This window comes from Seriola dumerili, unplaced genomic scaffold, assembly GCF_002260705.1.
Source record: "Seriola dumerili isolate Sdu_G_001 unplaced genomic scaffold, Sdu_1.0 BDQW01000242.1, whole genome shotgun sequence".
Lineage (NCBI taxonomy): Eukaryota > Metazoa > Chordata > Actinopteri > Carangiformes > Carangidae > Seriola > Seriola dumerili.
Window position 1 is genome coordinate 275,998 of NW_019174497.1, and position 16,822 is coordinate 292,819.

Sequence of the window (16,822 nt, forward strand, 5' to 3'; positions counted from 1 at the left end):
GTCAATCTTGTTCTCTCCCTCCTGCCGCCTTGTTCACCCCACCATCCACCAAGACACCCAGCAGGTCCCCTTCAGCCAGTGAGATTCCTGAATCATTGGGGGAGTTTTGCTGATTGGTTTCTTGTTGCGATGATGCTGAAGTGGAAACTGTGTTCATGTTACTGCTCAGCCCACCGTTGGTGCCCCCGTTGCTTGCCCTCATGTTGGCGCTGAAGTTCCCATGGTTACTAAAATTACTGTGACTTGTACCGTTGCAGAGAGTTCCCGTCGTGCCAGCGCCGTTGGTGCTTGTTGCATTAATGCTGCTAGAGCTGCTGTTGGGATTACTGGGATTTGCTGCGGCTGTTCGAGAGGGAGGAGTGAACGAGAACACCCTTTCTCCTCCGCTTCCTGCGGCTCGAGCACTCGGGGGTCCAGGCTGGCTGTCGGCTGAGGGGAGGTTGTCCAGAGTAAGGCGAGGAGGGGGAGGCCGGCGAGACAGCAGGCCGTGTCCTGGTCTGAGTTTAGATATTGGGCAGAGTTCAGGTAGAGGGTCAGGGAAGGAGAAGGTAGGGGCACTCTGCATCTCCCCATCCTCACTCAGCCAGGGGAAAGCAGAGGATGGCGGTGGGGGGACATGGTTTGGGGTGTCAGGAGGCAGCAGCTGTGAGCCCACCGTTGGAGGGGCGAGGGAGCTGCAGCTGCGATCCCATTCATTCTGGGCTCTCCGGGCGGGTCGAGGGCGGGGCACTGCAGGGGGCACGCAGTGGATGGGTGTTTGTGGGCAGCTGTAGAAACCTGGTCTCTCATACAAGGGCATGGTGGAGAAGGCATAGTCTGGATCTCGCTCCTGGTTCAAAGGCTGGCGAACTTGACTCGGAGTTGATGGAGCCTCTGGGTGCAGGTAAAGAGGGAAGCGACTTAGTGGAGCTCCAGGACGGCGGCGCAGCAGAGAGACCCGGGAGGAGCGAGGAAAGTTAGGGGACTGAACACCAAGAAGACGACCCAGCCCTCCCAGCAGTGGGGTGGAGTAGTTGGCTTCTTCATGTTCTTTGATCTGCTCCAGATTGGACTGAAACTCCATCTCCTCCTTAGGAACACTGGTTTAGATCACACAGATGGTCACATGACAGCGTATTTCAGAATTGTGTACCAGGAAATAAAAACATTACTGAACCTGATATCCAGGGCTGAGCCCATGAAGGAGGGTTTGCGGTGTTCAGCACTGGCAGCAGTGTAGGGAGGCTGAGGCTCAGACTCATTCCAGTACATATCCCTCTCAACCAGCGGCAGGCTGTCGTACATCTCATCCACAGACAACAAGGACACCTGGGACACGATGAAAATGACAGCAGGTACAACAAGACAGCTGCTGTCTACAGCTGATAAAAAAACAAACATCAAACAGTTTAGATCCAAACCTGTAAATTGCGATCAACAAGCCAGTTGGTCTCAAAGTCATCATCGTCTTCACCAAAAGGGTTTATGAGTTGCTCAGCCACCTGAGACCATGAAAAGAAAAGGTCAACAATACAGCTCAGGATTTGACAAATTAATATCACACAAAGAATCTGATGTTCCTCACCTTCAGCCAACCAACGTAGAAGAAAAACTGCAACAGGGTGAACACAGGCAGGTAGAAGTCCAGATCATGACCTGGGTAACCCTTAGCTGGATCCAAGAACTGACGACCAATCAGACAAGCCAGGAAAAAGCTGTAGACAGCAACTGTCACCACCTAATTAAAAAACATTTGTCAAGTCCGGCAGTGTCTCGTAGCAACCACAGAGAAAGATTTACCAAGTCTCTAGGAGAGTTGTTTTATTGCTCTTTTGGTTAAATTTTTAATTTTGATTAAACCAAGTGAATCACTTCAGGTACCTGATGATTACTATAAGAACACAATTAAATTTTTTTAGGAGCAAAAACCAGTAGCCTCATTTTGGCTTAGTGTCACAATCATTGGCAGGGTTGTTTATTTTTCTAACACATAATCATTTTGTAATTATCACTAAATGAAAACTACTAAATCTATTTGTTCTACTGCCACAGTATACAGCATCAACAAGACCTGAGTATAGACAAGAGGCAGGCTGATCCAGTCATAACCGTACAGCTTCATACACTTTGCCCGTAAACTATTCAACTCCTGAACAGAGAAAAAAGCAGGACATGGAGAAACCATTTAAAAAAAATGCTTCAAAGACAAGATTTTATCAAAGAGACGACGCTCTGCTGGCCTGCAGACGGATGCACATGAACACCTACAGTGAGAATGGCTGTGAGCGCCACGTCATTGTTGATGCGACCCTCAGTCCGAGCTCTCAGAGCCAGACTGACGAACCACATGCACGGGACCCAGAACTTGTTATGAGGAGAGGGTAAGTCCTCTAGGTGCCTCAGCTCCTCTGATGTCATCAAACCTGAAAGACAAACACGGCGTGGAGATAGAAGCAGCCGAAACAGCATAAACAGAGAAAGCACCACACCAGTGTCTTCATGATTTTAAACAGTGCAAACAGAGCCAGCAGCTCTGGGTGTGGTTGTCTGGTATGTGACAAGACTGGCAGGCCAATGAGCAGTGAGTTTTAGTGGTTTCATCACCACGTCGTACCTGCCTGCACCAGGTGCTCCGTGGTGGGGAACCTCTTGTAGACGGCCGTGCTGACAGAGCGGTAGATGAGCACACCAGACAGGTTGGCGTATCTCATCAGAGTTCGGCGGGTCAGCCTGGACGCCTCGTCAGCCCCTCGAACATGACCACCCACTAATGCTGCCAGGCGGTCCGGCCAGGGGACATTCTCAAACTGGCCCCACCAACGGGACACGACCAAGGTCACGTAGAAACCTGGTTAAAAATGTAAAAATTGTGGCATTAGAGGCTGTCTGCAGTGGTGGTTTCCAGGAATTTAGATTTTTGCACATTTGGACGATCATTCAGATTTAAATGAGATGGTGGTGCAGTTAAACTATCATCATCATCATACAAGGTATAAAACAATCAGCCTCAGACTCACCCAGCACAAAGGACACTGGGATGAGCTCTGCATAGCGGTCACAGTATATGGACAGCCTCTCAAACAGCCTCTTCTGGTCATCATTGAACACAAACCTGGTGAAGGAAACATCTGCTGAGTCCCATCTATGACAACTGAGGAGAGACCTGTGACAAGAACCGGAACCACTCTTTTTCTGCTCTAACATATGACAGCATATTATTCCCACCATGATAAAAAAAAATATATATATATTGTTACCTCATGACTGGAAAATATTCTTGTTTTAAAAAGGTTCTTTTCATGTTGTAACAACATATTTTTTGTGTTATCATGACATATTCTCATTATAAGAAAATACCTAATTAAACCCTTTTTAAATGTTAAATGTTTCTTAGCATCATTTTGTCTTGTTATATCACAAAATGTTCCAGTTATTACAGTCAACATGTCTCTTTAAAACAATAAAATCTTTCTCACTATAACAACATTCAAACTTCTCTCATTAAAACAAGAAAGTTTTCTCTTTATAACATAAGTTAGTTTGTTGTCATGAGAAGTAACATCCATATGTTGTTAGAATTAAAAAAAAAAAAAGGGTCCAGTCTTATTAATTTAGTATGTTGTAATAATGAGAAAAGTCATTATAATGTGAAATATAATCTTGTTATTGCAGGAAACTGAGCAAATATTTGGTGGTCTGGTGTATCGAACCTGTGATGTAAACAGTTGTTCTCTAAAACTCTAAAACCTCCTTGTTGAGTGAATACATACTGTTAAATAATGTCACAATGAGACCTGATGAATCTGGTCTATGTATTGGCCGATACTGACTTATCAAATATTTGAGAACATTACATAGTTTGACCACTAGAGAGCACTGACAGGAGTATTTTTCAACTGGAGAATGTCTTCCTCAGTATGTATGTGTGGCCTTGACAAAGGGAAAAATTTATATCAGAAAAAATATCAATATAGGGAATAAAAATCCAGTATGGGTCAGGCTTTCTGCAGAGTGGAGGACATGAACAATGGCAGCTGAAGTTCAGTGTTTTCTCTTGGGCGAGTACCTATAAACAATACTGAAGAAGTAGTAGAGCAGAGTGAAGATGATGAGCTCTCTGTAGAGAAGTTTATAAATGCTGCCTTTCCATCGCAGGAGCAGGTGAAAGAAGGTTCCCAGACCTGCATCAGCAACCCTGCGGGAGTACGTTACTGTCATTGCTGCTCCTGCTGCTGCTCTTTGTTGGCCAACTTGCTGGCTGACTGTGGCCTGACATAAAGGAAACCAGTGTGGTGTTGTTTTCTGTGCTTCGTCGTAGCTCAACGTCAGCGATCAGCCTGGATCTCATAAGGCCAGTGAGGTCTCATATCCTAAATTGTTCAGTAAAACAAAACAGGAAGCTTAGTTGAGATATGTTTATTACTTATTCTACAATCCAAATATTTAGTTTATACACTCATATTGTATTGAGATACAGAGAACAGAAACCCATGCTAAATCCACTGCATTTTATTTTCCATTTTCTACACACTTCATAATTTTCCACATTTTATAGATCTGAAAAACACCACTACATCTGAGGAGATGTTTGCAGAGCTACAACAGGCTAATACAATATTTGAGGGTCACAAGAGGTCAAATTTGCCAACTAAAACACAAGACTGTGAAGTTGTGGTTACTCACCACTGAACATGAAAACGTCTGGCCTTCTCACTCACTGTGGCTCGAGATGTGTGTCGGCAGCGTCTGAGGAGAATGTTGGAGAAAGGAAAGCAGGAAAGAAAAAGAGAGCAAGGGACTCGTACACCTCCGGTCACTTGATGTGTTAATCTGTTTCAGCAACAAAGCTGCATTGTGAGTCCAGGTCCTGTTAATCTGAACAAATCTGAGGACAGCAGAGCACCCACACTGCCACAAATAGGTTGGTTACAGGCATAACTGCTGAGTAGCTGTGTTTAGATTTTTGGAAATATGACTTAATGAAACCAAATTTCAGCCACTTCACTGACTGTTGTCTTCAAAGTTTAACACCCATGTCATTTCTCTCTGCAGAAACTTTTGAACATATAATCTCATTTCTGGATTTCACGAAACTTGATTATTTTCTATTTGAAGCATCTTGCAGCATTTGATAATATAAAGCTCCTGATCAGGTGAGAGTGTGGGGGACCCCCCCCTGCTGGAAGAAATGTGTACAGCTGAGTTGTTACTGGTCAGAAAGTGTTAGTGATTAACCCTTCCTGTCGAACCAGACGACCAGCAGCAGGGCGAATTGCGGACAGAGTTTAACTTGCTGAACCCTGAAGATTATCAGAGCCCTATTTTACAGACTGACAATAACTGGGAATCAGTTTTGAACACTTTGGTGAGTATATCATGTGTATTTATTTGTTCTTAACTCAGCCTGGAAGTGTAACTCTATTAAACTCTCACATGTGCGTGATACTTGCAGGATACTGTTTCCTACCTTATGTTTACACTGGCTATCTCAAGCCTGACCTCTTATGTCTCTGCAGTGTACATAGAGGGAAGTCACAGTACGAGTTATAGTTTAACACTGTAGAGGTCATGTCTTGTCAACTGGAAGACTTTTGACTGTGCAAGTTTGTAAAGCAAAACTTTTATGAACCATTTAGTTGTCATGTGATTTTAAGTTGCTGTATGTAACTTTTTCTTTTCTGTATTTTAGGTGCTTGACAGCTACAGACTTCAAGGCCATCATATGCCACTTAAAGAATCTGACAAACTAAATCTTCTCCGGAGTAACTAGTAGTTTCTGACGAGTCTCTGCGCTGCCCTAGAGAGAGACAGACATGGATGCTTTTGAGGGAATTCACAGCGTCCAGATTTCCTCCTCTCCACCATCTTCAGCTTCATCCAGCCGGGGATATGAAGTCCTCAAGGCGGGGAGATCTGGAATAGCAGTGTACTCCTCTACAGTCTTCTTTGGGACACCTGATGCGGTGGGACAGCCAGCTTCCAGACACAAGTCCAGCAGACAAACCGAGGAGGAAGGCTGTGTTGTTGGGCGGTAAGTGTTAAATCACAAAGCACTGGGGCAAGACAGTTGAGTTTACCTGAATGGGATAAACAGGAGAATTACATCAACATAATGCATGATGGTTGTTTGTAAAGATACATGTATGTAGCCTATTCATGGTCCTCAGATGACTCCCTTAGGGTTACCACAATGACAGTATGGTAGCTACAGCTACCCAAGTGCTTTAATTACCGCCACCTAGTAGAGACAGTTGTGTCATTTTGCACAATATCTATCAACAACAGTCTTCTCAGATGTGGCTATAATGTTCAACCAACTCCAGTCCTAAGAAATCTGACTTATGTTGAGTTGACTTGAAGAGATCTTGACGTGCTCTCTCACAATTTCCACCCACCATGAAGACTGTGCCCTGTCAAAGGGATAATGCTTTCACCTGTGACAATCACAGTAAGGTAGTAGGCAGGTGGTCGAGTCACATGACTACACATGTAAACTAGCAGACAAAAGTCTATGTTTAGTCACTAGTTTAACTCCAATGATATTATTTTAGGCGTGTTTTGCATGTAAAATCTTATTTGGACAAATGTAGTGAAGAACTGCCAAAACAGAGGAACCTCATCAGGGTTTTTTCCAGTCTGTGGGCCTACTGCAGAGGTCAGATCAGGGCTTGATTTCATTTTAATTTTTGCCTTTATTAGAAAGCACAATAGCGAGCTGACAGGAAATGCGTGTAGAGAGGTGGGGGATGAATGCAACTCATGTTCCTGGCTAAACCAGTGATGTTGAGATTGCACGGTCAGTGTCTTAAAGCCCTCAGTCACCAGGTCACCACGATATGCTTTTTGACTCAGAGGTTTGTTTCATACTATATTTTAGTGTGTGTACACACTATAGTACACTTGTTTTTATTCAATGTGTAAAGTGCGCAGCGAGTCCTTAGGTGATTTTGCACTATTAATAAAAAAAGTTAAGGTTGTAAAATGCCAGAAAATAGTGAAAAATCTCATCATTATTCCCTTATTCCCACTGAAAAGCCCAAAGATGTTGGATTTACTATCAATGAAAAATGTGAAAACCAGGAAATATTCTGATTTGAGAAGCTGCTATCAGTGGATTTTTGGTATTTTTGCCAAAAAAAAAAACCCAACTCTATTAATAAATTATCAAGATTGTTGCCAGTGAAGTTTCTGTCAATTGAATGTCAATTGACTAGTCAAGCACTGAGTGGTTTCTGTGTGCCTGGGGTTAGGGTTGAAACTGGTATGTATGGTGACTGGGCCCAACATCAAATCTTCCTTCTGGAGGTTAATCTCACATATTTGTAGATAAACAGCTGATAATATGAGGTGATACGTCATACAATGAAAGGATGAGCCTGTCAGTGTTACTGTACGTGCTGGATGTGGAGGTAAGCTCTTGGCTGTGGGGGGTGGTGGGGCTCCGGACAGGATATGTAGTTGGGGGCGCTGGGAGTGGATGCGCTGTCATGTGACCTGTGAGAGGAGGCAGAAACAGAGAGGAGACACTCGCTTTCTCGCCTGGGAATAACACCGCGGAGATGAGAGGAAAACCACTGACAGATAAGGCTGGAAAAGTGTAAACCACCGTTGGTGTTAGACTTTTGTTTATTTATTTATTTTTTAACTTGATCGTTTTTGTGACCGTTGCTGTTGTCGGTTGTCTACGTCAGCGTCCGCATTCCTCCGCTGGCTGTGATTTAAAACTGCTCAGATTAGTTTCAGTGAACCGAGCTAACCTCAACTACGGTCTGTACATTACTTGTTAATTCAACAACAACAACAGCTGAAGGACGCTGGAGGGGAGAAGCTGACACACTCACGGACAGGGGGGGAGGTTTATCTTCTGTCCTGGACACTGACTGACGGGGTAAGGGCGGCCGCTGAGGGGAAACCTCTCCGTATCAAAAAGTTGTAGCTAACGACAACTAGCTGGCTAAAAGTGCAGCTAAATGCTTGCGAGGAGCTGCTTTGACCATTAACTTTACAGCTTCAGGGGTCAATAATGACCGTGACTAACAGTCTGATGGCTTTAACCAACATGTAATGTTGCTAATGCTGTAGCAGAGGGTCCCAAACGGTGGTCCGGGTCCTTCGGGGGCTGTTTTAGTCACCAGCAGTAACTAAGTGAGAATACCATAAAGATATAATATAAATAGAGCTGGGAAAGATTTTAATAAACTTTATATTCAATTCAGTATGTCAGCATCGTTCAACGCAGCCTAATGTTTTGATGTTTTCTTGTGTATTTTACATTTTCTTAATTCTGGATCACCTGACTAAAGCTAATGCAGTCTCAACAGCCCTGTAATAAATCCTGTCTTCATGAAGATTGTAACTATTGTCTGGAGCAATAAAATCTTATTGCAGTTTTGTTGACATTGACTGTAAACAGGGTAGATAACACCCCACACTCCTGGAAATCAGTTTCAACAAAAACTGAACTATATAACCATAATAATAAGGTAGGGTTTATTAGTTTTAGCTATGTGTGCCTAATAAACAACTGAATAAACAACCATATGATATCATCAAGTCCTACATGAGAGAAGAGGTTTCATGCTCTTCACTTTATGTGTATCCCTCTGTGAATCCATGACATGAAAAACTTTGGGAAACCTCTGTCTTGTACCTTGAACCCATAGACCTTGTAGCCTACAACATAAACATTGCAACTTCATGTATTGCACCAAAATGATCTTAAAGGTTAATGTACATCTTCTGCAGTCACAATTTAAACATACACCCAGATGCAACCCAAATTAAGGAGAGAACATGAAATTTTAATGTCCTGTCAATAACCACGTTTACTTTTTTGTTCGTTGTCCTGTGAAGGTTGGTAGATCTGGATCCAGAGCCAGAGTCCAGAGGCGGGGGAGGAGGCCAGGCTGGGCCCACCTCAGGCCGAGACCATGGTGACCTCTCCCGGCTCCGCAGCTCCTCACTGGAAATCAGAGAGAAAGAAATCAGAGAAAAGGGCTCGGAGATCCTTAGGGAACAACTGGACGCTGCAAAGAGGGTGTTGTAACCTACTTGATGCTAACAAAAAACCGCTGACAATGCAAATGTCCTTCCTTGTTAAATGTGATTGTGACCTTTTCTTCTACACACTTCAGGAACTGAAACTGAAAGACAAGGAGTGTGAGCGTCTGTCGCAGGTCAGGAATCAGCTGGAGCAGGAGCTGGAGGAGCTGACGGCTAGTCTGTTTGAGGTGATCGCACTGTAATTCTGACACGTGCTTTAGGCCCTGATGAAGTCTCTGTCCACCAGGCAAACTATGTCCATTATTCACTCTGCTTTTTGCTCAGTTTTTGGTCTCCATCAACTCCACTATATTCAGAAGCTGGTTGCTTACGTTATCTGTATGTTGTTTGGTGCTGGCTGAACAGTGCAGTCGGTTTATCCGTTTAAATTTCTCACTGGAAACACTTGGCTGCTGTTGCTGCTGCTGGAAATGACAATGATAAGAGCAAAGAGGCTTAAACAAAAAACAGTGAAGTTATGGGCACTGAAAGATGGAGAGAAAAACTGCAGAGTTGGATGATTATTCTCTGGGTTCATCACTACTACAACACAGTCCACATTTTATGGCAGGTTTAACTGTGGAGAAACATCAAATATCCTGACCAAACTTGAACTAGGAACGTTACAATTAAATGGTCTGCGTCTTAAACCTCTAAGTCACGTAGACACCGCAACTTGAATGGTTTAAAGCTGCACTCTACAGCATTTTAGCCTCTTTGATTCACAAACTCCTTTGTCATCAACTTTGTTTCCAGCAGCAGCAGCAGCAGCAACAGCAGCAGCTGTTTTCAGCAAAAAAGCTCTGACAACACCACTGGTCACTACCTGCTCAGCAAACCATGGCAGACACACTAAGTTAACGACTAGCTGGTGAACATAATGGTGCAAAAGAGTTTAATGACTTAGTTAGTTATCCTGGTTATGATCAGATTTTTTGAGTGAGACAAAACTGTACACAGATTATAAGAAACCTGGATACTGTTAGAATCATTTGTACAGGGATATAAATAACCAGGTGTCGCATGTTCTATGTAAACATCACATCCCTAATATGATCAAAACCAGGATAAGGCACCAAACAGGGATACCAATGTGCACGCACACACTCAGTGTTGTGACGCCAGCTTGTTCTGCTTCTCCCAGGTGACATAAAAAAGATCAAAATAATTCAGCTTTAACTTCTTTTTTAACAGATTTACCCTTTTTTACCCCCCCTCAGTTTAAAAACAACTTCCAATCAGATATTTCAGATGTCACTTTTTAAACCCACCATAAAAAGACAGCAGATATCTTCAACTTGTTGCAGTGTTTTAACCGTGTTAATGTAATCTACTTCACAACAGGAAGCTCACAAGATGGTGCGTGAAGCGAACGTCAAACAAGCAGCAGCAGAGAAACAACTGAAGGAGGCTCAGGGAAAGGTGTGTGAGGTTGTTTCTCTGTTTCTGTACTCCAGTTAAAACTTCAGGAGATGCCTCATGAACTGACATCTTGTCCCGTTAAAATTTCTTAGCAGCACCTGAACTATTCTTGAATCCACCTGATTTGTCTTAAAATAGGCTGCTACTGTAAGTAGTTATTTTGAGATATATTCTATGAACAATAAAAGGACATAAATAGAGTTTTGTTGATGTTATTGATTTCTCTCCCGTCATCAGATTTCATCCCTTTTTCTTTTTTCTTGCCTCTGCTGTTTCTGTGTGTGGCTCCCAGATTGACGTTCTGCAAGCAGAGGTGACGGCACTCAAGACTCTGGTGTTGACATCCACACCCTCTTCACCAAACCGCCAGCTGCACCCACAGCTGCAGGCTTCGGGAACCAGGGGAGCGTACAAACATGTCGGAGGACACATCCGCAACAAGAGCGCGAGTGGTGCCTTTCCATCTTCACCGGGAAAACCAGAACCTTCATCAGTTTCAATTCAGCCTGTGGCCAAAGAGGACAGAGAGGTAAGCTGAACGACATTTTGAACACTTACCTATCTTATCCTTAAAATGTGTTTCTGCATCTTTGGACTTGTGCATTCTCTTTTCCCAGCACTTACTCTCTTGTTTCCAGTTCTCCCTATCTCTTACCTAAGCTGAGTTCTCTTTGCTTTTTGATCCGTCTTTTCTCGCACTACTAACCTCTGCCTGACTTGTTCTTCCTCTCTGTCTTTGGTGTCTCTTCCTCTCTCAGCCTGCTGTTCCTGCTCTCCTCTCTCTGATTCTCTGCCTGGTTCCTGGACAGTCTGTCAGTGTGACCTATGACTCTTATTGGCAGGAGCGGGGAGAGGGGCAAGGCATTGACAGCAGACAGGTAACTGAATCCGTTCGATCAGGCTCGGTGGAGTTTTCGCTGTAGCTGCTACATCTGCATTTATGGGACAGTGAGCAAGTTTTTCCTGTTCAAAGTGCCAATAATCCACAGTATCCCTTGGGAAAAGTGTATTATCAGTCTTCATTTGAGAACAACATTGTTTAGATGGGAGTTTAGTTGCACAGAAACTCATAAACTGAGCGTGCTGCTTCTGTTCTGCTCTTTTTAGCATTTTCTTTTTCAATCAAAGCAGTAAATAAGAGTTGGTCTTTGTAATGCAAGTGTTTTTACTGGAGAGTAATTTTTGACTGTAAAAATATGCCGGTTGTGCTCTATGCAGCAGGGACAGAATTTTCACTTTGTTGTTCAAGGAGGTGCTAATAATGTGGAGAGCAAAATCATTCCTGCATGGCCTCCTTATGCCTCTCTCACCAACTATATTTTTGACATGCCCCATTGCTCTGGGGATGGCAGTGTCAGTTTCTTAGTCAACCACTTTGCAACTGCATTGAAATTTGGTACACATACCACCTTGTGGCCCAGGAGGTAAAGCGTGTTGTCCACTAACTGCAGGCAGTTCAATCCCCAGCTGACTTTTCCACATGTCAAAGTGGCCCCCAGTTGGCAGGCTGTTGCCTTGCATGGCGTAAAGCGCATTGTCTGTTATATAAGTGCAGTCCGTTTACCATTTACATATCCATCGGATCAGCCCAGAGGGTGAATCCTAATGGTTTTGCTGAGTTTTTCTCCAGTGCCTTCGACAGCTCAAATCTTTTCTTTAGCGCCATCATCAGGTTAAAATTTCAGTTTGTCCATTACTTTGATTTGTGACCAAATACCTGTCAAATTAATGATATTCCCACCAGCCTCCATTGTACTTTGTTTATTATTGTTTATATTTATAATCAGCAAATTTTAGCATGCTAACATGTGGGCTGGTGAATGTGGTAACATAATACCTATGTAACATTAGCGTGTTAGCATTTCGCCCAAAGCACCACTGTGTCAAAGTACACAGCCTCACAGAGTCGTGAGGCTGTAGACCCTTAATCTTTTTGAAATATGACTTAATGTTAAGTTTCTGTGATGTAATATAGTCAACATATTAGACAGGTAGTATATTGACAGGGTGAGTGATGCATTGTTTTCTGTTTGCAGATGGACTCAGTTCTGTATGCAGAGTTTCTGATGTGGAAGGAACATCCGAGTCTAGACCGCTCCTCCGCCTTCCTCAGTCGAATCTACAGAGAAGACATTGGACCCTGTCTCTCTTTTACAAGATCTGAGGTCACAATCTCACTGCTTCTTAGAAGAAACATTATGTCACTGCATTTGTCATATTTTGATGTTTGAATTTTCATTGACATTATCGATTCCTGCTCTCCACAGCTGTCCCAGCTGGTGCAGAGCGCAGTGGAAAACAACTCTCTGACTATCGAGCCTGTGGCCATGTCAGCGTTACCGATGGTTAAAGCCTCAGCTATAGAATGTGGAGGCCCTAAGTGAGTTGTCACGTCCACCTATTAAATGTCATCCTCTCCTCTCTGGTCACCATTCACTCCTAAACAATGGCCAAAACCAACACTGAAAATTCACTCTAATTTGGTTTTGGTTTCTCCACTGATGATTTATGGTCATGGGCTTTTCACTGTCTTACCATTTATCAAGAGAGGAGTTTTAATCAACGGGCACATTTCTAATCACTGTCTGATTTAAAAATCTTTTTTTCCAGTGGCTTTAGGGCAGCAATAGAGACGTAAGTCCTCCTAAGAACCAATAACCTGTCCAGCTTTTCACTAACACAAATGACTGTGGAATGAAATGAAGTCTGCCTATCCAGACATCGTAAAAGATGTAAACAAATCTGTAAACAAATGACCCACATGGGGCTCTGCATGTGTCTGTCTAATCTAACCTAGAATCTTTTACTCTTTCAGTCACTAACTTCGTGCACCTCTGTTGTTGTGCTGTCTTGTAAAACGTATTTCCACCTGGAATGTGTTCTCCTAGGATACCTACGTTTCACTGTTGATAATACCTTAAGAAATGAAAGTCATGTTCAGTGTTTGCTGTGATTAAAACGTATCCACATCTTGTAGCTGTGATTTTCATTTTTTTAACAGCTGATCTTTCTCCGTTTGTAGGAAATGCGCATTAAGCGGGATGACACGACTCTGTCGACATCGCATTAAACTTGGCGACAAGGGGAGCTACTATTACATCTCTCCTTCCAGCCGAGCACGGGTAACCATCACTTCGTCCCTGTAACCTTCACTAGATACACTGCTGTTAAGCGTTGCTGCATGTCACCTTGTCCTCCTTTCACCCTTCTAGATCACAGCAGTTTGCAATTTTTTTACATATATCCGCTACATCCAGCAGGGCCTGGTGAGACACGATGGTAAGTTAACCTGTATTTACATGTGAAATATTAAGTTGTTTTTTGTGGTATTTGTCTGTTTTGCCTCCTTTTGCTTTTTTCTTTGCCAACAAGGGTTTTATTGAGCCGACTGACGTGTTGTATCTGTTGTTGTCATCTCTCTGCCGCCCTGCAGCGGAGCAGATGTTCTGGGAGGTGATGCGTCTTCGCAGAGAAATGACTGTGGCCAAGTTAGGTTTCTACCTCACTGACCAGGGCTAGTGGACCTGACAGTCCACTGAGACACCCGACAGGACAAGCATGATCCTAGGACATTGATTATTCAGATGAGTTTGGGTTAAACTGTGGTAACAAACAGGTCGTGGATCTGTTTTTGTAGCAGAGGTTGTACAGCATTAGTTACAGCAATAGTGCTGCAGCAGAGGTCAACCAACAAGGGAAGCATGTTCTGGTAATTAAAAAAAAAAAATTGAACCACAGCTAAAAAGACATAAAAATAACACAATTCTAAAGATAGTGTTACTCCCAGATATGTCAAATATATTCCGTTATACTGCAGGCCTCCAGTAATTCTCCCAAGTGAAGAGAATCGTTTTTTTATCTTGTGAGCTCTGAACCTCCCCGGTGGAGTACATACAACTTCTCATGTTAGCACAATAGATTCTAGATGCATTATTCTGTTGGAAAGATGAGCACAGGATGAAAACAGCAGAGAGTTAAGTTGATCTCTTACCTCATGTATTACATACGTAGATAATTATATATGTAAGATGTTTGAGATTGACAGTTTCCATAGAACAATGATTTGAGTTGTTTTCTTTATTTTTACATTAACGTAATGCTCACCAGCACCTCGTAGTTGCTTTCAGTTATTAGGTCAAACACCACAGCCAAGACTTTTTGTCTCAGCATGGCCTTAATTTTATTGATGCACTACCTGTTCTAGAGGCCTTGTATGAAACACAAAGGAAACGGCTGCAGCCTGTTGCAAGAAAAATAATTTCACATTATCCTGTAATTAATAATCAGATAAACTGTTAATGAATTAATTATTATACCTCCACATTCAAAATAGTGACAGCTTTACAACGTAAACAGAAAATAAACAAGCTTTAATACATGTGATCGCAATATGCACAACTGTTGCAACTGTAGTTTTACACGTCTGCAATGAACAGGATGTAAATACAGAATAAGCCATAAATGACTTTGCATGAATGCAGTACATAGCCATATTATGCAATGTATATTGGTTGTACCTCATACTAAAGATTTATTACTATTAATGACCAGTTTTTTTTATAAAGAACAGTCTTTGAAAGATAAAAATGAAGAATATTGTGTCAGAAAGTGCAATAACTGCTTCTTAGCCTTATCTAGGGCTTTGAGGTTTTCCTAACCTCAGTGTGCTGATAATTAACTGTGTCTTCCAGTATACACACTCCATTAAAAACGAGGCATTGTAGCCTATAACCTTTGTCCCATGTGTGCTTTATAGGACTTTGATTTCTGGTCTTTGTAAAGTTCAGTCTCTCAAAGTTTGAGAGTGATGACTCATCACGGTGTTTCATTTCAAAGCAGTACAGTTGGATGACACAGAGACCTGTTTCTCTCAGGGCACGTCATTGGTTTTAGATTAAGGTCACTGCCAGGAACCGCCTGGTTACCCCGATACAAAATGCTCTGATACACACCCACAGTTGCCTAACAGGTTTGTAAGCAGGAAACAGGCACATGGATCCTGAGGAAATGCTGAGACCATATCCCACTCAGAGGGGCTTTATGGTATAAAAATCTTTTTTTGGAGCAGTCATTCCACTAAGATTTTAGTTTCCGGATTGAAAAGACTTGTAAGCTTGTTATTCTGTTTTCATGGCCTTGTCGTACAGATTACAGCAGACCTTAATGAATGAGCAGCTCAGGGTGACATAATGTGTAGTCAGAGGACAAACTATAACATCAAGGTAAAAACCATCTAGATATCTGCAGTGCTCAACGACAGGGACACTTAGTTATGTAAAACATTGATTTGTTCAGCCTTAGTGTGATTATAAATTAAGACAAAATATTATACTACAATAGACAGTTCAATATTATTATTTTAAGTTGCAAATATATTGAGGACATAAAGTTAACTTTAACATAGAGGAACATTAGAATAAAAAATGACCAAACTCTTACAAATGTTCAGTTAACTTTTTCCTTGACAACACCGAGCAGTGACCAACTCTTCTTTCTTGGGAAAATATCTGCAACAAAGACGTACAGTTATTCATATCTACTGAAATACTTTTATTATCTTTCAGGGCTAAATGAACAGTTCCTATTATATTTATTTTACTTGTTAACATGACTACATGATTTAATAGTCATTAAATGTGCTTTTCTGATCCACATCTTACAGAATTTGTTTCCAGTCTGACCAACAGTCCTATAGTCTGTATCTCAAGAGGAAGGTGCCGGTTCACTGAATAGATGTTCCCAGAAATACAATTTATTTATACTATTGGTATAACATAGCAAAATCTGGTTCATTAAATACCTTCGATAACAGATCATCATCATCACCAGCATGGCCACACCACCGATCACTACTATCACTGCAGTGACGACGGAGACAGCAGACAGCGAGGAGGGCTCTGGATCAGTTCACGCATGCACGCACGCACGCACACACGCACACACACGCACGCACGCACGCACACAGAAACGTTCAGCATCAGAAGGGACACATATCTCAGCAATGTAAGTTAAGATTTATTTATATAGTATATTTTAAAACAGATGTTAAAAGAAAACATTTTAGCACAAAATATCGAACAGCAGAAAATGTGAAAATGTGCTTGAGAGACGGCAGCAGCATCTGAACCAACCTGAGCAAATAAAGGAACCTGGTGTGTTCATACACTCCAGGTTTTGTGGACAAGGAGAAATCTGTTCTTCACATTCATTAATGTCTGTGGCAGTCAAAAACAAATCAATGAGAAATGCAGCCTTTAGTCATTATTATTGCTTTTAGTGAAATTATATCATATGAAGATATTTTGGTCTCATGATAAATAATAAAAAACTATTAAGATGGCAAAAAAAGGTGTAAAAACTTTAAGAAATAGTTTATGAA

The 16,822-nt window shown here is 42.2% G+C and overlaps 2 protein-coding genes across 5 annotated transcripts; one reads left to right on the forward strand and one right to left on the reverse strand.

Annotated features, from left to right (window-relative positions):
* Position 1: 1 nt before the first annotated feature.
* On the reverse strand, positions 2-4,197 carry LOC111229743 (bestrophin-1-like). The gene is made up of 9 exons (XM_022756213.1): positions 4,046-4,197; positions 2,997-3,091; positions 2,594-2,827; positions 2,248-2,402; positions 2,051-2,128; positions 1,565-1,717; positions 1,401-1,481; positions 1,157-1,308; positions 2-1,079 (listed from the first exon to the last, which is right to left on the reverse strand). Exons 1-9 carry the CDS (start codon positions 4,195-4,197, stop codon positions 2-4), a joined length of 2,178 nt encoding a protein of 725 aa, XP_022611934.1.
* A 1,471-nt stretch (positions 4,198-5,668) lies between these two features.
* Positions 5,669-15,540, forward strand: LOC111229619 (guanine nucleotide exchange factor for Rab-3A-like). 4 transcript variants are annotated; one of them, XM_022756016.1, is made up of 12 exons: positions 5,669-6,010; positions 8,833-9,016; positions 9,114-9,209; positions 10,366-10,443; positions 10,736-10,972; positions 11,286-11,321; positions 12,480-12,608; positions 12,711-12,823; positions 13,054-13,077; positions 13,466-13,565; positions 13,656-13,722; positions 13,877-15,540. In XM_022756016.1, the coding sequence occupies exons 1-12, from the start codon at positions 5,793-5,795 to the stop codon at positions 13,960-13,962; spliced, it is 1,368 nt and encodes a 455-aa protein (XP_022611737.1). In that variant the 5' UTR covers positions 5,669-5,792; the 3' UTR covers positions 13,963-15,540. The 4 variants fall into 4 exon arrangements, with proteins under 4 accessions (XP_022611737.1, XP_022611738.1, XP_022611739.1 ...); XM_022756017.1 differs by lacking the exon at positions 13,054-13,077; XM_022756018.1 differs by lacking the exon at positions 11,286-11,321.
* The last annotated feature ends 1,282 nt before the right edge of the window (positions 15,541-16,822 follow it).